Source organism: Heteronotia binoei, chromosome 3 (genome assembly GCF_032191835.1).
Source record: "Heteronotia binoei isolate CCM8104 ecotype False Entrance Well chromosome 3, APGP_CSIRO_Hbin_v1, whole genome shotgun sequence".
NCBI classification, from domain to species: Eukaryota; Metazoa; Chordata; class Lepidosauria; order Squamata; family Gekkonidae; genus Heteronotia; species Heteronotia binoei.
Genome location: NC_083225.1, coordinates 149,525,615 through 149,549,816, shown reverse-complemented (window position 1 = coordinate 149,549,816; position 24,202 = coordinate 149,525,615). Strand labels below are relative to the sequence as shown.

The 24,202-nt window shown below is 42.0% G+C and overlaps 1 protein-coding gene across 1 annotated transcript; it reads left to right on the top strand.

Annotated features, from left to right (window-relative positions):
* The first annotated feature begins 11,315 nt into the window (after window positions 1-11,315).
* On the top strand, window positions 11,316-23,338 carry LOC132568978 (cell surface glycoprotein CD200 receptor 1-B-like). The gene is made up of 7 exons (XM_060235163.1): window positions 11,316-11,724; window positions 13,568-13,675; window positions 14,149-14,457; window positions 18,246-18,494; window positions 21,128-21,245; window positions 21,677-21,734; window positions 23,182-23,338. Exons 1-7 carry the CDS (start codon window positions 11,643-11,645, stop codon window positions 23,278-23,280), a joined length of 1,023 nt encoding a protein of 340 aa, XP_060091146.1. The 5' UTR covers window positions 11,316-11,642; the 3' UTR covers window positions 23,281-23,338.
* Window positions 23,339-24,202: the final 864 nt, after the last annotated feature.

The following is a 24,202-nucleotide window of genomic DNA, read 5'->3' as shown; positions in this document are numbered from 1 at the left end:
TGCTGGGTACTGCAGGGCTTGAGGTGCTACGGGTGTCCTGTACTACTCTCCTTTTGAGTGCCCTTCCCAAAAGCGGCTGTTTAAATGGCCATTGGTTTATCAATGGATCAGCCTGAGGAACCTTTGTGTGTTTGGTCTCTTGCCTTGCTGTGGAGAATTGGGTGGTTGCAGGGCTCCAGTCTTCTTCAGACCGCAGTGAGTCTACTTTCACTCACAGCACCACAGCTGTCTTTGGCAGTTTATTTCTCCATCAAGGTTGCTAAGGAATGTTTTATAAAGTGGTGTGTACAAACTGACACTGGTTGGAGGAATGTCCACCCATGCATTAATGATACCTCAGCTGTTCTTTTATAACTTCCCTCTGGCTTCTAGTCAGTCAGAAGAGAGAAGCAGTGGCCAAGCAGGTGGGTGGGGGAGAAGGAGTTAGAAGCTGGAGAGGGTGTTTTGAAAGGACAGTGGAGTCAGCAGCTTTAGAGATTGGGGTGAGAACGATCCTTTTTTTTAATAAATTTAAACTTTATTGTAAGTACACAACATACTAACATAAACATAACTGACATTCCTACAATCACCCACACCACCACCCTTCCACCCATTTATACAAGGAGTTTGGGGGCTTTACTATATACAATTTCTATTTTCTCATAACAATTCCCATACTTTTGGCCCAGACATATATTGGTTCCCAAGTCTTTTTACACTCCTACAAATTTCCATCTCTTAACCTTGTAGTCAAAGTATCCATTTCAGCAGCTTCCAATAACTTCGATAAAAATTCTTCTTTATCAGGAATTTTGGGGACTTTCCAATATTTTGCATATAAGATTCTAGCAACTGTAATCATATGGATTAATAATTTTTTCTCGGTTTTTCTCAATTTTCGTTTTCTGTGCTCCAGAAATTGCACCACAGTCCACACTGCAGTGTTTTCAGCACACCCTCAAAGACCTCCAACCTCCCCCCACCCCCCAGCCCCACCCCCGGCAGCACTGCTTTTGTCAGCATTCCATCCAACCTGAAGAGTCACACAAAACTTGCTGATTTTTCTGTAATATCTTGGCTTGTTCTTAGATATTATCCTACAGTTTTAATATTATAATTGTAATGGACCAACACAGCTGAAAATTTAAACAGACCTAAACTTTATTTTTTTGGGCTTAGAAGGATGTAACTCTGTTCACAATTTCAGTGTAAATTATTCTTTCCCTATAAAATGCCTGCAATTTTGGGTGTGTGTTCATCTGCTAAATGTCTTTGTCAGTGGCAATGTGGGAAGAAATGTACTAAGAAAAATTGGTCTTGACCTGCATAGCTCAAGGTAGCCCTATTTGGATGGGAGACCTGTGAGGAGCAGTAGGTTTAGAACTGATAAAAGGAAATATTTCTTCACCCAATGTGAAATTAACATGTGGAATTTACTGCCACAGGAAGTGGTGGTGGTGGTTACAAACATAGATTCAAAAAGGGATTAGATAAACATGGAGTAGAGGTCCATCAGTAGCTATTAGCTGCAAGGTATGGATGGAACACTATGTCTGGGGCAGTGATGCCCTGTATTTTTAGTGCTTGGGAGGCAACAGTAGGGAGGCTTCTGGAGTTTGGCCCCACTGTGGACCTCTTGATGTTACCTGGGTTTTGGCCACTGTGTGACACAGAGTGTTGGACTGGATGGGCCATTAGCCTGATCCAACATGGCTTCTCTTATGTTCTTATGAAGTCCAGAGTTGCTATGCAGAAGAAAGCAATAGCAAACCACCTCTGTTCATCTCTTTCCTCGAAAACCCTCTGAGATTGCAATGTTGGCAGTGATTTGATGGCTCTTCCCACCTCCACCAGGATTAGTAAGGTATAGCTTATACTCTTTTCTCAACAAAATAAAAAATCATACTTTCTCCAGCCCCATGCCTCTATAACACAGTACTATCCCACCCATAGGGGAAGCATTACTTCAAAACAGACCCAAATGGGTTGTCTTCTAATTAGATGGAGGAATTAGCTTTAAGGAGACACAGTGAGAAGGGGTAACTAGGGGATCTCCATCAATGTTTACAAGGACTGTTCCCTGAGAACTCTCAAATAAACCAGGCTGGAAAACCAGAAAAGTATTTATTATTAATAAAAGAATAAAGAGTAAATATATATACATGGGGGAAATACACAAACTAAGAGGAAGTAAAAAGGAGCAGGGGTCACTGGGGATGTATATGTGTGAGGGAGGTTCCAGCATTGTGCAGGGGGTTGCACTAAATGACCCTGGAGGTGCTTTCCAACTCTATGATTCTAGGAAGTGACAGGGAAGTAATTAGGGGTGGGCAATATTTACCAGGTCCTGGAGGTCAAGATTTGTGGGAGACAACGAGGGAAATGGCTAGTGTTTCCTGAAGACATGGAAGAAGCCTGCAAATACATGGGGGTACAATGTTTAGTACTGAGATCATCCACACACTGCACTGGACAAAATGTGCTCAGATATAGGAAAAGTTAGCCCTAAGGCAGTCTGATGTGTGTGCCCCTAAAACAATACCATGAATTGCTTTTTAGGAGGAAAGCAATGTGTTTGGAGATGGTTTTCCCATGGATGGATAAAGACCAAGGGAAACCTGTAATGATTTGCATGAGAAATGCTAATGGCACTTGAGCCTGTCCTGGTGTAAAGTGAAAGTCTTAGTGTTCTTTGATGAGATTGCTGGATGTAAACTAAAAGTTATAATGTTGCTCTGATGATCCCTGAATACAGGATGGGAGAGGTTATTGAACTGTACAAATAGCCTGCTAATTAGGGTGGATAGGCAGGGGAAGTGATGTGGACCAGATGTGATGAGGTCATGTCAAGGTAGGGTATTGCCTTTCCTTGTTGAGATTATCACTTTTGGGGTGAGGAGAGAGATATTAGCAAGTCAGTTCCCTGAATTACCGACCCAAAATAGTTTTTCAGGCTCGTCTCTGACCAGCGTTCATTTTGTTTGCCTCACCTCCATCTTGGTTCCATTTATAGGCTAAGCTGTACAGTGTACAAATGATTTTGGGGGTGATAATTGAAGAGGGGTGCATGTAAGACTGCCCATCTGTAGGAGGGGTCTGGCTGCTAGCAGCATGGAAACTAAGTGTCTCTTTATCTGCACCAAAGCAGTTTGTTAACCACTACAGGGCTGTACTGAGATAATTACTGTCTCTAATAACCCATCTTGTTACAGATAATCAGTCTTCTGATTGAAAAGAGGTCAGAAGTTCATTTGTTCCGGTGTCAAATAAAAACCTTGTATCTAAGACAAAGAGCACTCCCTGTTATCTTTTAAGATTTTTTACATTTAAAAGCAGTCTGATCACTCTTGAAATTATTAAACATACAAGAATCCAACACAAAAAGTATACACATATATCAATGAAATTAGAAATAAAAATATACGTGCAAGCTTGTATTCTATCTATCTGCAGTTTAAAAGGTAAAATACAAGCTCTAAGATTCTCGCCAAAGTGCTTTCAGAGAAGATAAGGTAGAATCATAGAGTTGGAAGGAGCTATACAGGCCATCTAGTCCAACCCCTGCCCAACACAGCATCCCTGACAAGTGTTCGTCCAGCCGCTGCTTAAAGATTGCCAGCAAGGGGGAGTTCACCATCTCCCTGGGTAGCTGATTCCAGTGTTGAACAACTCTAACTGTAAAAAAGTTTTTCCTAATATCCAGTCGATACCTTACCATCCTTAATTTAAATCCATTATTAAGATTCCTATCCTTTGCTGCCAACAGGAACAGCTCCCTGCAGGTGTCTTTGTGAAGACAATCCAGTTTGTTTCCTCTGAAGGTATGATGTAGATACCTTTGAGCACTGAATGCAATTTTCCAGAGAACATTTGTTTCAAAACTGTTCTCTTCATTCCTGTTTCTAAGATTTCATCTGGGCATAAGGTCGTTTATTCATAATAAATTACCTTTCTCAAGGTTGGAACAGTGAGAGCACAGATGAATCAGTTAAAAAACCTGTACATTCGTAAATTTGAAAACTAAATGCAAATTCTCAGACCTGCTGTTCAAGAATCTGTACCATTAGCAATCACCTGAATCCTTTCCTAGTTTCATCCCTCAGTCTTGAACACAATAACCGCACCCTTTCCCCCTTTCTCAGTCCTTACCTGTTGCCTGTGCTGGGTTCTCAAGCAGAGATAAAATGAGTGACTGGTAGACTGCTGTGGTGTTCATCTTCCTACCTATGCCGGGGGGGGGGGGCAGGGGAGGGAAGCGTAGAGCCAGTACATCAAGAGAAGGTCCTTTGGCCCAAGCCAAGGTGGGGTTAAGAAAGTAATGATCAGAACCCTGTGGGGTCTTGGGAGCCAGGAAGTGGGTTGTTACGGAGCTGTTATGTGGGGAAGGGTTTGAAACTAAATTGCAGAATATCAAGTTTAAAAAGAAATGTATGCCAATGTATTTCCCTGTCTCTTTGGGTGTCAAAATCTTATGAGGGTTACTGAAGTCAACCATTGAATAAGCAGCATTTTGTACAAGCTGCTGCTGGCCCAGGCCCTTCTACAGATCAGAGATTCTAGAACTGTTAGTATTGCCAACCTCCAGGTGGTAGCTGGAGATCTCCTACTAGTACAACTGATCTCCAGAAAACAGAGATCAGTTCACCTGAAGAAAATGGCTACTTTAGAAGCTTGTCTTGATGGCAATATCCCAATTAAAGTCCCTCCCTATCCCAAACCCTGACCTTCTCAGGCTCAACCCCCAAAATCTCCACGTATTTCCCAACCTGGAGCTGGCAAACAGAATTTCCTTGTTTTCTAGCTTCACTGCTGACTACTGTGGGGAAGTGTGTGTGCACATCCTAAGACTCCCTACCTTTTATACAGCCAGTTTGGTGTAGTGGTTAAGTGTGAAGACTCTTACCTGGAAGAACTGAGTTTGATTACCCACTCCTCCACTTGCAGCTGCTGGAATGGCCTTGAGTCAGCCATAGCTCTCACAGAGCTGTCGTTGAAAGGGCAGCTTCTGGGAGAGCTCTGTCAGCCCCACCTACCTCACAGGTGTCTGTTGTGGGGGCGGGAAGGTAAAGGAGATTGTAAGCCTCTCTGAGATTCAGAGTGTAGGGCAGGGTATAAATCCAATATCATCTTCATACATAAAAATATTTCAATAAATTCAGAGTTTATGGGATGGGGGAGTTTGAGATAAGTCTGGTGCTCAGCTTAGAACCTGTTTCTAGTCCTACTAAAGCATATGACATATACACAGCGCTTTTCTGGGAGATGACAAAGGGGGCGGTAGGCTTAGACCTCAGTCTCCCAGCTTGGGTTTATACTAGGCCCTTATCCAAAGATGAGGGCTAAGGTTGCCAGATGTCCAGTTTGATAGAATTGTATACTAATTTTCTTACAGTAAAGTGGATCACTGTGAGGTTTGTTTTACTTGTTACCAGATGTGATCGTTATATGTAACTCTAGCAGGTGATGTTCCTGCTTTCCACCCCAGTAGAGACCCAGTTGCTCTTCCCTCCATTTCATCTTCACAACAATACTGTGAGGTAGGTTAAGGTGTAAAAAGGTTGACTGGTCCAAGGCCACCCGGTGAGTTTTCCTAGAATTCACACCTGGGTTTCCCTGATCCTGGCCTGATGCAGTAACTATTATACCACGCTGGCTACCTGGAAGCCATCCCTTTGCAAGAATGTGGGAGTATGTAAAGTCACTTTAAGAAGTTGTGTGTAGAAGATAAGTGGTATAAGCATAGGAAAAAACATGTGCAGAAGACCAGAGGAATAATAGTGTGAGGGGGAAAAATAGAAGGCGAGTGTGTGGGGGCACAGGAAACAGATATGCAAACACATCAGTCTCACTTAAATTTGTCAGCAAAACGTTTTTAGCTGTCCAATACAGAATAACCTATAATTGCATTTTCTGTTATAAAGAATTCTGGGCCATTCTAAATTGGCATTACCCTTGACACCTTTAGAATGATGTTTTTGCCTCTCCTAGCATGAAGGCATCTGCTTTCTGTTTTCTCCACAAGGTGGCAAGAAATATACAAAAAGCACCATGAAATGGTTTGGAGGAATGGTATGAAGCTCAACGCATACATATAGAGTTTCATAAACAAAAGACAGTTTCTCCCCACCCCCACAGTAGTTTTTACCACCTGAAATGCATAACAGGGAATACAATTGAGCTCATGCAGTTACACATGTTTTACACCAGGATGAGGTTAAGGGTGGGATTAAATCCCAGGATGGAATTTAAGGAAGCATTCTATGGATCATGGAATGATTAGATACAATTCCCTGTTGTGTGAAGTTCTGTTTAAACTGGTATTGATACTAGAGTGTTTCAAACAGGTTTGTGAAAATGAAACAGGCATTTGGATATAGGATTTTTTTGTATGTGTGTGGTGGTTCTGAGCACCTTCACAAAGCATGCTACCTTTACTTTGTAGACCACCCGAACTACAAGGAGGTCAGGGCAGAATATATGGTTCCTCCCTCCCCCATTTAATTCCCCCATCCACCCTGTGATTGGCCTAAGATCCAACAGTGAGTTTTGTGGCAGCAGGAGGAAAAAATCCCCATCCATATCTGATATTCTGACCGCTGCATCACAGAGGCTATATCATATTGACCAGCACTTCTGCCTCAAGAGTACACTGTGCAGGAGGATGGAGGGAGGCTTCATAGCAGGGGAGCAGCTTTTTATCATTTTAAAGGAAAAACTGCTTTTTTTATAATTTTAAAGAGTTTCTAAGACTTTAGAGAGTTTGCACATCTGTAACTCCATGCACAACATAACACCTGTAGGGAGGGGCAAATCAGTATCCACGTTTGCTCCGTGGCCATGATCCATTCAACTCAAAAAGGTGGGCAAGGGGCGCCTGACCTGGATTGCCCAGGCAAACCCAATCTCATCAGATCTCAGAAGTTAAGCAGGGATGACCCTGGCAAGTACTTGGATGGGAGATGGGAGACCTCCTTGAAATACGAAGTTGAGAGGACGGGGGCAGTTACACAAGCTCTCTGAAAAACATCCAGGCCCCAGCAGGGATTGCCAAAAGACACAGTGACTCCAGCTCTGGAGGGGAGGGGTGCCTCTCTAGGGCCTTTTCGTTAGGGAAAAAATGTTCATGGCTGGCCTGCACAAGCATAATCCTCCAGTGTCTACTGCACAGAAGATGTCTATGAAGAACAGTTACAGCTAAGTACAACCCTGTTTTCTCCTAGAAATACAAATAATCTCCAGGCTACAGAGATCAGTTCTGCTGAGGGCTGCCAGGGGCTTTGGGGGCATCCCTGATGTGATGACATCCTACAGAAGTGACCTCTTTTAAGCACCAGCGGGGCCTGCTTTAAAAAACCACTTAAAGGAAAGGTTCCCTTCAAATGGTGTTTTGCAAGCGGGGTCAGGCACCGTGCATGCCTGAATTCCAAGTGGCAAATTTTGCCGCTTGGAATTCAGGTGTGTGCAATGCCAGTAGCATTTAAAGAGAAGGTTCCATTCAAATGGTTTTTGCAAGTGGGCACCCTGCATGGCATGCCTCAAATCCCAATGGTGAATTTGCCACCTGGAATGCAGGCATGCCTGGCCCTGCTTGCAGGACACCATTTGAAGGGAACTTTCCCTTTAAATGGTGTTTTGCAAGTGAGGGCTGCCCATGCCTTCTTATGATTTGTTAAATTGTATTGCTTGATTTGATTTTTAACTGTTGTTTTATACTGTTTTAGAATGTTGTCATCTACCCTGAGCCCATTTTGGGGAAAGAGCAGACTATAAATTGCCTAAATAAAATAAAATAAATAGAAAATGCCAAGCAGCAAATTCTCAGCTTGGAGTCAGGTGTGCAGCTGGAGGCTGCCCCTCTTTCTTCCCGCCTGCAAGATTTAACGAGCCCTTCAGCTGATCAGAGGGCCACCTGCTCCCACCAATCAGCTGGAGGTCTCTTTAAATCTTACAGGAGGGAAGGGAGAGGGGGTGGCTGCCAGTGGTTGTTGGCAGGGGTGGGGATTCCCCCCTCTGGCCAGCAGTGGGCAGGAGCCTGTGAAATCAGGGGATCCTCCCCCCCCACCCCCGGACTGGCAACTCTTAATTCTGCTGGAGAAAATGGCAGCTTTAGAGCATGGACTCTATAGCACTACATGCCTACTACGCTCTCTCCTCTCCCCAAACTCCACTCTCCCTAAGTTCTGTCCTAAATCTCCAGAAATTTCATGGTCTGCTGTTGGCAACTAGGGATGTCAACCTCCAAGCAGAACCTGGGGATCCCCCAGAATTACAGCTCATTCCTTGGAGAAAACGGTTGCATTGGAGGATGGACTCTGTGGCATTATACCTCCCTGAGGTCCCTGTCCTCTCCAAGCTCCAACAGCAAATCTCCAGAAGCTTCCCAACCTGGATCTGGCAATCCTAGATGAGTTGGAGGCCAGAGTGGTGGGGAGGGGGGGCAGGAGAGGGTTTCCAGGTTACCCCTCCCGCAAGAGTTAATCTCAGGTCTCTGCATGGGGGAAGAGTGGGTCACCAGACCAAAGATGGAGTGATGAATGAGCTTGGTGGGGGGATGGGATGAAACATGAGTCCCTGCTTATTCATGGCAGTTCTCAGAAATATTGCATACTGTTTCTAATTATAGAGCTGAAGTTATAGAACCATAGAATTGGAAGGGACCTCTAGGGTCATCTAGTCCAACCGCCTGCACAATGCAGGAAATTCACAAATACCTCCCCACACATACACATCCATGCTCAGAAGATGGCAAATCAGCAAAATATTGAAAATAGGGAAACTGTATTTGCACAACAAGCCAGAAATAGGCAATACATTTAAACCCTTGTTAAAATCATCATTTGTATGAGTGGCACAAAAGGAAGTTTGCGTCAGGCCTTTTGGGTATGTGGGTGTTTCTCAGAATAAGCAATGAAAGCAAACCTTTCAAACATTCCTCTGACTGTGTGCATTGCATAGGATGTCATGGTAAGTGCTGGGCCGCAAGTCTCTGCTTGTACCACAAACATAGCATTTAAACTACTTAATATAACAGCTGCATCCTAGGTTAGAGTCCTTCATGTCTGGATGAATTCATCAGTGCAATATACTTGTAATGCAATGCTTCTGGAGATTTTAAAATCAAAGCCTGCTATTTTCTCATTTACATCTGACAAATTAGGGATAGGAAGATTTACACCATTTTTTCTGGGTCCCCTGAATGAGTTATGCTTGAAAAACAGCAACCAAACATAGGAGAAACAAATATCTGGGAAACAGCATAGCCGCTTGAAAGACTACCTAGCAGCAGCTATAACCACATGGGGTGGAGGATATCTGTCATCTCCAGCCAGGTAATAAGCCCATTCTGCCTGCTCTTCCTTTCTTTTGTTTTAATGGTGATGTCTGTGGTAATGCTGAACCTACCATGTGACTGGAGGTTACAGTCAAAGCTGTTGTGATAAATTGTTATGCACCTCTTACTTACCTATCAGTCATCTGCTCCTTCCCATGCCCACAAGCAGTCCCTGACAATAAGTTATGATTTATGCTCTAACTAACCAAACTCAAGTGTCTACAATCAAGAAGAAGAGATTTGATTTATATCTTGCTCTTTCCTAGCCAAAGGAGTCTCAGAGTGGCTTACAAATCTCCTTTTCCTTCCCCTCTCCACAACAGACACCCTGTGAGGTAGGTGGGGCTAAGAGAACTCTCACAGAACTGCTCTTGAGCAGAACAGGTTTGTGAGAACTTGTGGCTGACCCAAGATCACATCAGCAGGTGTATGTGGAGGAGTGGGGAATCAAACTCAGTTCTCCCAAAAAAATCCACACACTTAACCATTGCACCAAGCTGGCTCTCATTAAGGTCATTCTGGGGTTTTTTTTACTTGTGTCAGGCAGGGTTCTCGATTACATCTGTTGTATCTTCTTCTTTAAAGATGCACAGAATGCTGACACTTGACATTTTGGAAAACCAGCCCTTTAAAATTAACGTGACTGGAATGACTGAATTTTGTTTTAAAAAATAGAGTGATTCAGAGCTGGTGCTGCTGAAAGAGCACAAAGGAATGTGAAAAAAATTCTGAGGCATAGTGGGGAAACGGTTGTGATTCATGAAGGCTACTGCTGTGGAACTGTCAGGCAACTGCTGATTGGACAGCAGCTGTGTACCCTTTCTTTGACAGTACAATCCTCAGGAGAGTGACACCCTTCTAAATCCATGGAAGAAAGGTATAGCTCTGTTCAGGATAACGCTTTGCACCCTAACACATTAAGGCATCGGAAGCAAGAATGGATAGGGAGCTGATGTAGGCTGGGATTGATTTGGGTAGGATTTGAATATTCTGGGGAAATAAATTGATGTAGAAATGTTTGGAACTCTGTTCGTATGTTTGCTATGAACTCAGACTGTGGTCTTCTTTGCAAGTCACCTATCTGCATTTGTGTAGTGTTCTGTTTCTAGTATTGGTCAGCCAAATACTTGAATGCCATAGCCCAGCATCTGAACATGGAGGCTCAAATGTGCTAATACCAGGAGCTTTTATGTGAAGAGCCGGGAAGGTTGAGAGTATGTGGATGGTCAATGGCTTGCCTCTTCAGCACTGTGTATTGCTATGTCAAAACAGTAAACAAAGCTCTTGCTGTGGGCATATTTCTACCCATACACACACACACACACACACATTATATCCTTCTTTGGACAACTTTGTGTCCTGTTTGACATCAGCCAACTTCAGGTTAATTTGCTATGAACAGAAATGTTATATAAAGTTAGCAAGTCTGGGAAGAACTGGACCTTTATGTACATACCGTAAATGCTATCAAGTAGCAGCTGTCTTATGGTGACTCCAGCAATGGGCTTTCAAGGCAAGCAAGAAGCAGAGGTGGTTTTCCAATGCCTTCTTCTACAGAGTCTTCGTTGGTGGTCCCCCATCCAAGTACTAATCCTTCTTGGCTTCCGTGGGCTACCATGCTGCCTTCCCTCCCAACTGGACCTTTACCTCTTCATTTTGTTGGGGTAAAAATGATTGTTGCTTTGTCATACCCTACCACAAATGTTGTTAATCTTTAAGGGGCTACTGGACTCTTACTCTTTTCTACCACTGGAGATATAAAATGTACTTTTATTTATTATTTAATTTATGTTCCTGAATTCAGGAGAATAATTTATGTTCTGTTCCTTAATTCAGGAGAATAATAGAGAAGTAGCTGGAATGAAAGCACACACAAAGCGTTCCAGCTCCAACTCATCTCTTCTGTAAAATTTCAGACAAGTGTCAGATAATGAAAGCTTTAGAAATAAGTGGCCTTCTCAGTGGTGATTGGAGCTGATGTACAAATTTTATTATTTTCCCCTCTCAGATTCAACAGGAGAAGCTTATCTACACCCAGACATCAGTTTTGTACAGAGAAATCATGAGCAAAGAGTCTTGAGCTGTTTCCGCAAGGTTCACTTTTGACAGTGAGCACAGGAAGCCCTGTTAAGTCAGTGACAAGGCAGAAAGAGGAACCTCCCCAGCCATAAGGACCTAATCAGTCAGGAACACACAGACTTGCTGCGGGAAGCTAGGGATGTGAAAAGGAAAAGTGAGATGCTAGCTGGACAGGAGAGGACTGTACAAAAGGAAAGAGTGGCTAGATGTATGACACAATGGACGTGGCAGTGAGAGAATTGTGTGAGACATGAAATCTGACATTCATTTTGTTATGAAGACCTGGAGTGACAGAATTTTGCTTGCTGTCACAGTGATCATGGTCCCAGTTGGTAAGTTGCACCTTTTACCTGGCGTTATATGATGACATTTTTTTGTAATCTCTGTGGCTTTCTGTATTAGCTGTGTTGAAGGATGTACTCTTTTGCAAAGGATCATGAGAAGAAACAGCACTGGCCTGATGTTCACCATCTGCTTGTCATATTTGGGCCCACTGTGATATATGTATGTTGTAAGCCTCAAATTTTGTAACAGGTGGGACTTTGCCTGTCTCTAGTTTTTTCTAACGAATTAGAGATTGTTCTATTTATTTATTTTTAGTTACTTACTTATTTACTTACTTCATTTATGCCCCACCCTTCTCTTCAATGGGGACCCAAAGCAGCTTACACCATTCTCCTCCCCTCCATTTTATCCTCACAGCAACCCTGTTAGGTAGGTTAGGCTGAGAGTTTGTGACTAGCTCAAGGTTACCCAGTAACCTTCCAGGGAACAGCAGGAATTCACATCTCAGTCTCTCAAATCCTTGTCTGATACTCTAAACCAGGGATCCTCAACCTTTCTGAGCCTACAGTCACCTTCGGAATTTTGAGAGGGGGTGGTGAGAACCACCCCAAAATGGCTGCTGCAAGAGGTAGAGGCAAGCCATAGCTTTTATTGCAAATACCACAGAGTGGTGGTGGTTTGTCTTACCTGGGCCAGGATTTTCCCATGTCAGTTTTGGCCCTGGAACTCCTACAATCACTCTGAAGCTGCTGGCCAAGTTTGAATTTCCTAGCTTTATTCTCTGATGAGTTACCCCTGCCAACATGGTGTAGTGGTGTTGAATTAGAGTCTGGGATACCCAGGTTCAAATCCCCATTCTACAATGGAAGCTTGTTGGGTGATCTTGGGCCAGTCGCACACTCTCAGTCTGTCCTACCTCACAGGGTTGTTGTGAGGATAAAATGGAGGAGGGGATAATGGTGAAGTCACTTTGCGTTCCCTTTGGGGAGGAAAGTGGAATAGAAGTAACATAAATAAAACTGATGGACAGACAAGAGATTATGTTATTACTTTAGAGTCATGGTAACAGCAAGCCAAGTGATTTGTTTTGGATCAAGGTCATATGGGTGGCCCAGGTGGAATCTTTGTCTGAGGACCCATGGTGGCTATCAGCAGCCCTTCTTCTCCACCCAAAAGATTGTGTGCACACAATTTTGGGTGGGTGAGGGGTGAAATATTTTACTGAGATACCTTGGAATTTGGCTTGGAGTTATGAATACATCCCAGATATGAACATATAAAGCTGCCTTATACTGAATCAGACCCTTAGTCCATCAAAGTCAGTATTATCTATTCAGACTGGCAACGGCTCTTCAGGGTCTCAAGCTGAGGTTTTCCATGCCTATTTGCCTGGACCCCTTTTAGTTGGAGATGCCAGGGATTGAACCTGGGACCTTCTGCTTACCTAGCAGATGCTCTACCACTGAGCCACAGTCCCTCCCATATATATTTATTATTCATTATTTGGCTATTTATAGTCTGCCTGTGTAAGTTTTTTAAAAAACAAAATTGTCATAGGCCATGAAAGTCTGGTTCCCCTTTCATTAATAATATGCACATCTAATAATTCCTATCAAAGTAATGTGATGCTAAAGACACACTACAGTTTCTAGAAGAGAAATGGCTGTGGGAAATGGTTTGGGGTTGGGATCTTCTGCTGAACATAGTATGTCTCATTAACACATTTAAATAACTAACCATCAGGCACATGAATTTGTGTCTGACTTGCCTGATCACTTTTTTCTACCTTTAAATTAAAAGAAATAGAAAAGCACCTAAAATATGAGATATATATTCTATAATATGAGAGTGAATGAGATTTTATGGGTGCTGTATCATGACTCTTTTTAGGGTCATTCCCAGCAACAGGCTCCATTCAAAACAGCTCTGTACAGCATCTTGTCAACAGACCTGCTAGAGCAATAACAGTGACCAAGGCTGCCACTCAGTCGACTGAAGGTAATGTTGACTATTCTCTCAAATTTATTAATACTGTAGCACGGGTGATAACACTATTTTACATCTATGTGGTTTCTTTTGTTTTTTAATATAAAATGGCTTGATCAACAGGCAAAGTAAAGGCCATGGCTAATATACATAAACTGGAGATTAAAAAATTACAATGTCTCATCTATGGAAATGAATTTTAAATCACAACTTGTATGATAGATTCAGAGAAATTAATCCAAAAATGAATTTTCCCTTTGTATTTTCAAAGCAAATAGGTTAATAAGTGCAAGCACTAAATTCCAGTTTTCACATACTGTCTCTTTCACATCCCAGCCCTGAAGACATTAGATCATTTTTCCTTTGTGGGATCACTTAAAACAGAAGGGTCCAGGACTAGGAGTTTGGCACAAATTCCTGCTCAAGCCAAATTACAGCTTTAACACCATCCAATGGTATTTTTCTTTCTGTATCCTTCCTCACAGAAAAATCCAATTTATCTGCAGTGGTTGGTATGTCTGCCACACTGGTGCATCCTTGGAAAAAGCAAATAACCTTGCTAACAGTATGGAATGTGAAATTGATAAATGGGACAAATTGTCATTTATCCTACATGAGAAGCAAAAATCTATCTGATACAAACTGCAGTAAGAACATTAACTGGTTTTCTAGACCCGATCAAGAACATGCTCTTCTTATAAAACCGGTACAGATTTTCAACGAAGGATTTTATAAGTGCTCCACTTCAGTCGATCAGGGCACTTTCATCCACGAGTATGCTCTAACTGTGTTAGGTAAGCAACCACTTGTGCTATTCTTTTCCTGCAAATCATCATCTAATACCTTCGTACATGCTGAAGAATGCACTTTCAATCCACTTTCAATGCGTTTTCACGATCGTTTGCAAGTGGATTTTGCTATTTCACACAGTACAATCCAGTTGCAAAGTTAGGGTTGCCAGCTTCCATGTGAGCCTGATGATCTCCCTCTTTTACAACTGATCTCCAGCTGTCAGAGATCAGCTCCCCTGGAAAAAAAATGGCTACTTTGAAGGGTGGACTCTATGGCATTGTACCGTGCAGAGGCCCCTTCCCTCCCCAAACCCCACCCTCTTCCAGATTCACCCTAAAGGGTCCAGGTTTTTCAACACAGACCTGGCAACCCTATGCAAAGTGCATTGAAAGTTGATTGAAAGTGCATTATTCTGTATGTGTGAAAGTGCAGCTCATTACAGATGTTTCTGCTTTGCTTTCTCAATGAGAAAGAGAAAGACCTGATGGGAGAAAGGCCTAACATCCGTTGCTTTATGTATGAGACTGCTTCCTAAAAGGAAATATAAAGGCAAAAGGACTTGGAAGAACAAAAGTCAGCATACAGGAGAAGAATTCTAAGTAGTAATATAAAATGTGGAGGAGATAAGTCCATGGTGGTCAAGAAAAATGCTTTGAGTAGTGAGAGGGGACACAGTAGAAATGAATATTATAGAGTAAAGCTGAAGAGAATTTGACTCAAGAAAGTTTAGCTTCAGGAGGATTTAATGATAATTGTTCTTCAAATCTTATCTAGATTAATGATGTCTGTCTGTCATCCAGGACAGAGAAGGGATAAGCATAGCTCAATGAGAAGTCTGGAAGATTGCATAAAGCCGGGGAGGAACAAAAGAAACAGTTGGGATCAATTGTAGATAAATATCAGAGCAGACAGAAAGAGAAGAAAGTCAGGGAAGAAAGAATACTTTTCAGTATGCAGTAAAAGAAATACTAGTTTCATAATGAAGCACTTCAGAGAGTAGAGAAAACTTAGTTAGGTCATCGAAATTTTCTTACAAAATACCTTCAAAATTCACAGTATATATCATAGCATCCCCCTTTAAGCAGTATGCAACAGGGAGAATTTTCTATCCCCCTTCCTCCAAATTATGCCCACTAGAACTGCATATTGTTTGACTAAAAGAATATATCCATGCTGGGGGGTTTATGCTGTTTCTCGGAATTGCTTTCAAATAATGACACCAAAAAGAGTTGTTCAGCAGTGTGTCAAGTGCCGATATTTCTCAATAAGCAATCTTTTGTTTTAAATCAAAGCTGTTTTATTGTTAGAAACTCAGGAGCTGTACCAAGGACACAAGCCTTGGGAATAATGACGTACACACGGTTACACAGTTGCTATATAGGATATCATTAAAGGTTACCATACAGATGCATGCTTGAGTCACGAGTTCAAAGGTTGCTAAACCACTATCTGTTTTATTACTAAGGAATTTAGGCAATTGGAAACGTCAACCATTCTCACACTATTCTATTTAGTTGTCGGGGTTTTGTTCTTCCTCCTCTTCCTCGTCTGGGAACAGATCGGGGCCTTGTTCTTCCTGACCAACTCCTCCACTTGCCTCCGAAGTGCCTTGGTCGCTGTCATCTCCCACTCATGTGCGTGGGGGGGGGGGCAGCGCTAAGATCGCCTCTCTCCGAGCGGGTGCTTCATCTATTAGGCTAGTGGACCTTTTGGGGCCCCAATCCATTGGGGTTATGAATAGTCACTGTATGTGCAGTGGAGACCCTTGCCCTGCCGGCCTCCTGGCATCGAGTACGTGCCACGGAGGTTGTCTCGGGGCTGTGTCGAGTCCTTGATCCTCACCAATCAGTCGTTCTGGATTTTCAGAAGCTTCTCCGTTATCTGGAGCTCTCTCCGCTATTGGGGTAGAAAGTTTCCAATTCAGTTACATCCCCAAGTGAGATTACTCCCAAAATGTCAAGCGCTGATATTTCTCAATAAGCAGTCTTTTGTTTTAAATCAAAGCTGTTTTATTGTTAGAAACTCAGGAACTGTACCAAGGGCACAAGCCTTGGGATTAATGACGTACACACAGTTACACAGTTGCTATATAGGATATCATCAAAGGTTACCATACAGATGCATGCTTGAGTCATGGGTTCAAAGGTTGCTAAACCACTATCTGTTTTATTACTAAGGAATTTAGGCTATTGGAAACGTCAACCATTCTCACACTATTCTGGTAGAAGATAAGAGTTGTCTGTGTGAACCTGTGGGAGAGGCGACTTGAAAGAAATATCAGCCAGGCTATAGTATAAACATCCTTGGGCCAGATGGATTTATTACTTGCCCAATAGTTGTAAATAAGAGGGGAGCAGAGGAGAGCTGGTGACCTGCTCTTTCTCTATAAGAAAAACATGTTACAGAAATAACCATGCTTGACACAGTGCTATTCACTGGCACAAGAAGAAGATGGCACAACAAGAAGGTATCTTCTGTGGATGAAAGTTTTCCCTCACCTGACAATTTTTTTTACAGAACTTAAGTACTGTCAACAGATATATAGTGCCCAGATCATGTGAAGTGATGGTATCACTTTACTCTGCTCTGGTTAGACATCACCTAGAATATTGTGTTCAGTTCTGGGCACTACAATTTAAGAAGGATATTGACAAACTGGAATGTGTCCAGAGGACAACCCAGATGGGGAGGGGTCTGGAGACCAAGTCTATAAGGAAGGGTTGAAGGAGCTGGGTTTGTTAAGCATGGAGAGAGATGACTGAAATGTGATATGATCACCACCTCAAGTATTTGAAAGGCTGTCATCTAGAGGATGGTGTGGAGTTGATTTCTGTTACCCCAGAAGGTCAGACCAGAACCCACAGGATGAAATTAAATCAAATGTTTTTGGCTAAACATTAGGAAGAACTTCCTGGCAGAGTGGTTCCTCAGTGGAACAGGCTTCCTAAGGAGGTAGTGGGCTCTCCTTCTTTGGAGGTTTTTAAACATAGGCAAGATGATCATCTGACAGCAATGCAGATTCTGTGAACTTAGGCAGGTCATGAGAGGGAGGGCAGAAGGGTTGCATCAGTGCCTAGTTCTCATGGCCCTTTCTAACATGCCCAGGGAAATGCTGATTGCCACTTTGGGGTCAGGCAGCAATTTTTCTCCAAGCCAGTTTGACCAGGGATCCTAAAGGGATCCTCCCCCTATCTTCTCGGCATGGAACAGGGATCACAAGGGTGCGTGGGGGGGAGGTATTTGTTAATTTCCTGCATTGTTCAGGGAGCTAAACTAGGTGACCCTGGAGGTCCCTTCCAGCTCTATGATTCTCGAGAGTCCTTGCAAAGGAAGCAGGTGTATGCAGGGTATTACTAGGATTGGAACCAGCCCTATACTCTTCCATCCACAGGCATTCCTTTCCTCTTGTCAAACAGGGCTTGTAGAAACCACAGCGCAGCTAGAAATTGTTGTGTGGAGTGGCATAGACAGCCACCGTGCTTTCTGAATGAATGTGTTTAAACACTTAACCTAGTGAGTTCTGTTGTTCAAGGGATCATGGATGACTCAGTGCTTGAAACTACATGTTCTGCATTTTCAGAATGTTGGTAAGAATGGAAATGTGTTTGCTATGGAAATGGCATTACTCATAAGGCAAGCAGCACTTCTGTTCAAAACCCTTTTCATTTTCTCAGCGTAGTTATAAACAGAACATGACTGTATCCCTTTTATCTCTACCCAGCTATGCTTTCCTTGAACATTCTACCACACTTGGTAAATTGAGCTGACTCTTTCCGCCATTTTATTTCAGTGCCTCCTCAGGTGCTCCTGACCTATGGCTCCAATGGAACTGCTGTTTGTGTGGCAGCCGCAGGAAAGCCAGCAGCACAGATCTCATGGGGCCTGAAACAGAATTTTAGCATTGTGAGTGAAACTTTTCCTAATGGCACAGAGACTGTCATAAGCACATATAATATCTCTAGCGCTGAAGAGAATAACTTAACTTGCCACATTTCCCATCCAGCTTGGAACAGTTCCCGTGTCTTAAGTCTCCAATCAGGTAACATTATGGATCTTATCTTTATGTTTGGTTGTAATACCCCTTTGTGGAATTCTCTCTTGAGAGTTCTCAGAACAGCCTTCAATTTGTACATGACTCTTTCTTCCATTTTACTTCAATGCCTCCTCAGGTCAGCTGAAGTCTTTCTTTTTTGTTTAAATCTTGATTATTTCTTTCATTTCCTGCTGCTTCATCTTCTCTTCATTATATCCTCGCTACTTATTTGCCTTTATTTTTAGGTTCTTTATTCATGTTTCAGTTTCTTCCTATTTTTAACATATTTGTTTTATATCGGTGTTCATCATTTTTAGTTTAAATGGTAACTCCTAAGTGTTAGAAATATATGGGTGATGCAAATCCAGACTTTTTACCTGCCCACATGACTATTTATCTTTCACTGCCTTGTTATTATTTTCAAGTGGGCAGCCATGTTGGTCTGAGCTGCAAAACAAAGGTTGAGTCTGGTGGCACCTTTAAGACCAGCAAAGTTTGATTCAAGGTATTGATTTTCATGTGCACACATACTTTAATTATATCTGTGTGCACACAAAAGCTTATACCTTGAATAAAACTTTGTTGGTCTTAAAGGTGTCGCTGGACTCAAACTTTGTTATGTTATTACTTTGTTATTAGTTGATTCCCAGATGGTCTAATTCTAATTGTTTTAGTTATGCTGCATCATTCTCTTCATAGTCATAGTATCAGTGGCTGCATTCTTTGGTATTTGATTATTCTATTCGTTTTAATTGTTGAGTGTAAGTATTAATTTATGTTGTGAGCTTCCTTAGCAACTTATGTGTGCAGGAAGTTGATAAATTTTCCAAAGAAATGAATACACTGTTTCATTCTACAGGTAATATGTTCTGGGGTTCTTCAATTGTGTGGTAGCCATTTTATTTTTGGCCTATATTTCTTAAAAAGAAGGAAATCTCCTTGACTGATATAGGTATTTGAACACACACATGAATCTGCCTTATATGGAATCAAGCCATTGATTCTTTAAGGTCAGTATCATCTACTCAGACTGGCAGCATCTCACTAAGGTCTCAGGTGAAGGTCTTTCACATCACCTACTATCTGGTCCTTAAAACTGGGGATGCTGGGGATTGAACCTGGAACCTTCTGCATGCAAAGCAGATGTTCTATGACTGAGCCACAGCTCCACCCCTTTTTCCTCATTGGTACTCCATTGTAATGTTTTTTTCTGGGATGATTCTCATAATGAATCTCCATGCAAATCCTTAGGTTAGTACTGGATGTTCATATTGATTTGTTTAAGAACCCCAACTAGGATGCTGGATGGTTATCAGGTTCTGTTTATGAAGTTTTATTGATGCTCTCCACATTATTCTTTCATAAAAAATATTATTCCCAAAGCGCTTTGGAAGAATGTATGGTTCAGTTTTAGAACATCTGCTTGGCATGCAGAAAGTCCCCAGTTCAATCTTTAGCATCTCCAGTTAAAGGATTAGGTAGCAGGTGATCTGAAACACCTCTGCCAGTGAGACCCTGAAGAGCTGCTGCCAGTCTGAGTAGACAATACTAACCTTGATGGACTGATGGTCTAATTAAGTATAGGGGAGTTTCATGCTATATAAGAAAAACACTATACTGTGGAGAGAAGCCTTGATAGTGGCTAAATGATAGAGCTTGATGGTTTCCAAGGTGACTGAACATGGGTAGCTCATTGATTTGAGCCTGACATGCGTGCTTGAGATATACGTGTCACAGCTACCCCTTGCAGATGCTATGAAGTGAATCAGGCAATGAAGGCCAGTGATTTGGGTGTGTTAGCATCTAGAGTGCTAGGATGGAAGAGATCTTAGAGGCCATCACATCCAGTGCCCTACTCAGTGCAGAAAAATCCATGCAAGAGTATCCCAATAGATGGCTGTTTAGCCTCTGCTTGAAGATGTCCAGTGAGGGAGATTGCCTACCCTTAGGTAACTGGTCCCATTGCTGAACTCCTCATCATGTGTTAGATCCTGCCAGACGATAGCAGATGAGAAATTTTACTTAATGCCAAGGCCACTGTCCACATACTCATATCCTATCACTGATGTTACAAAAATCAAAAGACAGTCTAATTTGGAGGTGAAATATGATTTGATCAAAGGAGATGACCTCAGGTAATGACTATCAGGAGGAACACTGCTGAAATAGACTGTGAGCTGTGTGCTGTGCAAGTGAAAACATGAGATGGGATATGGTCAAGTTAAATTAGCTCAAGGACTATTTGTAGTTACTTTCTTATGGTTACATTTGTGCAAAAGCATCTGAATGAACAATTCTAGATTGGGAAATTCCTGAAAATCCAGGAGTGAAGCCTGGGGAAGCAGGGTTTGGGAAGTGGAAGGACATCAATAGGAAATAATGCTATAGAGGCTCCAAAGCAGGGGAGATTATCTCTGTCATCTGGAGATCAGTTGTAACTTTGGGAGATATCCAGGTCCCACCAGGAGTCTTACAGCCCTAGTGAGCAGAGATGTTCCATGAGTTCAACCTACTGTTATGAAGCTTCTCTTAGCATTCAGCTGAAATCTGTCCTGTACCTTAAACTGCATTGATTTAATGGATTAAATTCATTTGATCCCTGCTAATTAATATTTCTGGCACTTCTTGCAAATCTTTAGGTGGAAATGGTGAAAAACTGGACTTTAAAATGCCACTTCTGTATTCCATCCTCAGTGTTCTCCTGGGAATTATTCTGATTTTGCTTTTTATCTATCTCGGCAGACTCCTCTATGGAAAGTACGTATGACAAAGGCCTTTTGTAAGTTGGTTGTTGTTCAGCTGCTCTGGTGACCATCATTTTCAAGCAGAGAAAGAGCAGTGTACATTGGTGCTCTTCTGCCTCTGGGTTTGGGGAAAAGGTCCTTAGGATGGAGTGCGAGGGGCTCCCATTATGCCATTCAAGGGAGGGAAAGATGAGCAGCACCAACACCAGCGCTGGAATAAGAGAACTTTGCCCTGGGAATGAATAATCCTTTCATATTTGCATTGAAATTTGGTAATCTTACGAGTTGTTGTGTCACAGCAAGTGCATAATATGCTCAAGCTGGAAAATCAAAAGGGTCACTTTTAGTGCTTTGATATGAAAACATAATAAATTGATCCAAACTGATTTGGGGTGGTATGTGACTGGAGAGATGCAATCTGATTATATTCTCCTTTTATATCAGGCAAAAGGAAGCTGATACATCTAAAAGCCCAGAAACAATTTCAAGACCCAGCATCCAGGTGAGACAAATAAATAAGGAATGCACTCAGCTGTGAAAATCTTTATATTCAATTGGGACAGATTTTTTTAACACTGCACATATGCACAGTGTCCTAGCCAATATTACCATGCCATGTAAGTGTTGCTTACTTTTACTGCCTAGTAGCTGTGCTAGATTACCATAGCATTGCTGGATTAAGAGAAGATGATTAGTGAAGCAGAAAATATCATTTAGAGGGTGGAGATTTGTTGTCAATGTCTCTTTGTTATCTCAAGAGATTAGATTGGAGATATAGTTGTGACTATCTGTTTTTCAAATGCTATTAATGTTTGATATGTAATCTTTTACAAAACTAGGTTCTATCATAGACTGTATTTGGATATCACAAACAAACTCTGGTTTAGGGAGTCCTCAATAAATCCCAGCTTGTTGTGATGTCTGACACTAGGTGCATCGATAAATTGGTGTTTGCTTTTGTCCTGAATCTAGGAATCTAAATCCTAAATTATGGGCAAGAAACAAAGTTCAGTTTGCTGTGATGTCTGGATTCCGACACATTGTTGGCATGCTTGAATTCAGATGTCATAACAAATTGTGAGTAATCAGAGATTTTCTGAACAGGCAAGTGTTCAGTCTTTGATCCTTGTGCAATACATCAACATGAGAATGTTGGAGAAACCAGGATCAGGCTTGATTCCATTGGAATCTGGGAGACCTAGGATCAAATCTGTGCTCTGCTTACTAGCTGACTTTGAGCCTATCACGGACTCTTAGCCTAACCTGTCTCACAGGGTTGTTGTGAGGATAAAATAAAGGGAGAATATAAACCATTTGGGGGCCACATTGGGGAGGTGTAAATGAAGGAATTAAATTAACTGGACAATGTTTATATGCCTGAATATTGTATTAAAAAACAATCAATGGTTTATGGTAATAATGTTAAGTCTTTTTGACACCAATATGCTCAGTATGTTTCACTTTGCAAAAAAGACCACATATATAAAGTTCACCTTCCATGTTCTTTTTAACAGAGGTAAGTCAAAACATTGGGCGTTTTCACACTGACCTTACTCGGGAGCGACGTCCCTCTTCACCGCGCAGCGTCTGCGCGGATTTCGCACTAATTGCTCCGCAGAACCCGGAAGAGCCACAAAGTCCCGCGGCTTTTGCGTTGCAAATGTAAACTGGCCAAAAACCAGTTTACATTTGCGACGCAAAAGCTGCCAGACTTTGCGGCTCTTCCGGGTTCTGCGGAGCAATTAGTGTGAAATCCGTGCAGACGCTGCGCGGTGAAGAGGGACGTCGCTCCCGAGTAAGGTCAGTGCGAAAACGCTCATTGTCTCAAGTGTATATAATGTAACAAAGAAACAAGTTTTAGAAACTTCCTTTCCTTTGTAGAAACACTTTAGAAACCTCTTTGGAAGATGAGCCATATTTTCTTCTCAAGAGATATGTTTTTCTTGTAGGAGAATGAGGTGGAGCCCTATGCCACCTTTGTGCAAAAAGAAAATGTGATCTACGATACAACGCTGGATGCCTCAGTGGGCACACACTTTCCACCATGACTTTCACCTCCCACAAAAGTCTCCATCTGACTCTAGCTTTGTGTGCGATGGAGAGAGACGAAAAACACAACATAATAGGAAAAGGAAAGACAGCTGTTGCCTTTATAAAATGACCTTACCAAAGAACATGGGCAAATGTTTCTGAATTCTTGTCATGTGCTCAATATCTTATTGTCTCTATCACTTGTTAAAAAACCAAATTGTCTACCTATTTTTTTGCTGCTGTCTAACTGGAAGCATCATTTACCCCAGATTACTATCCACCCCCCCCCCTTTTCTCCCAGTGTCAAAAAGACCACAGGGTCAAATAATTCTGCAGATGTGGTTTTTTATTTCAAGCTCTGTGAATTTTTCCAAGAAACTTGTCTGTGCTTAGATTATAGATTTTCTTTTTCTCACACTGACCTGATATATGGCCAGTGTTTTCTCCAGTTTTGGCATTTAACTTTTGAAAGCTATTTCAAGAGCCATGGGGCAAGGTAGTTTTAATTCCTCCCATTATACAACTGCCAAATCCAAGCAGAGCACTCAGCTAAAAAATGAAGCTGTATGAAAGTACTATGGAAAGCGGAGAGACATTACAAAAATCAAGGCACTCCACAAGAGGACAATTTCAAGAAATGAAAGTGTTTAGGTATTTGCCACACCACAGACAGTACAGTCAGAATTCCAAGGACCTGTGCCGTGGGAAACACAAATTGATTTTTATGCAAGTACTGGACCCAAGTGCCATACAGATTCCTGGTTCACCTTCTAAAGAATGATAGATTCTTTGTAAAGTTTTTATGTGTTTTGTTCATCAGTGGAGCCAATAAAGGCAGCCAATACGGTAGACTGGATGCAGTGTCAGATTTGGACAGGAGAAATCAATGGTCAACTCACTGCTTACTGTTCATTGGGGCAACTTCCACACTAGCACTTT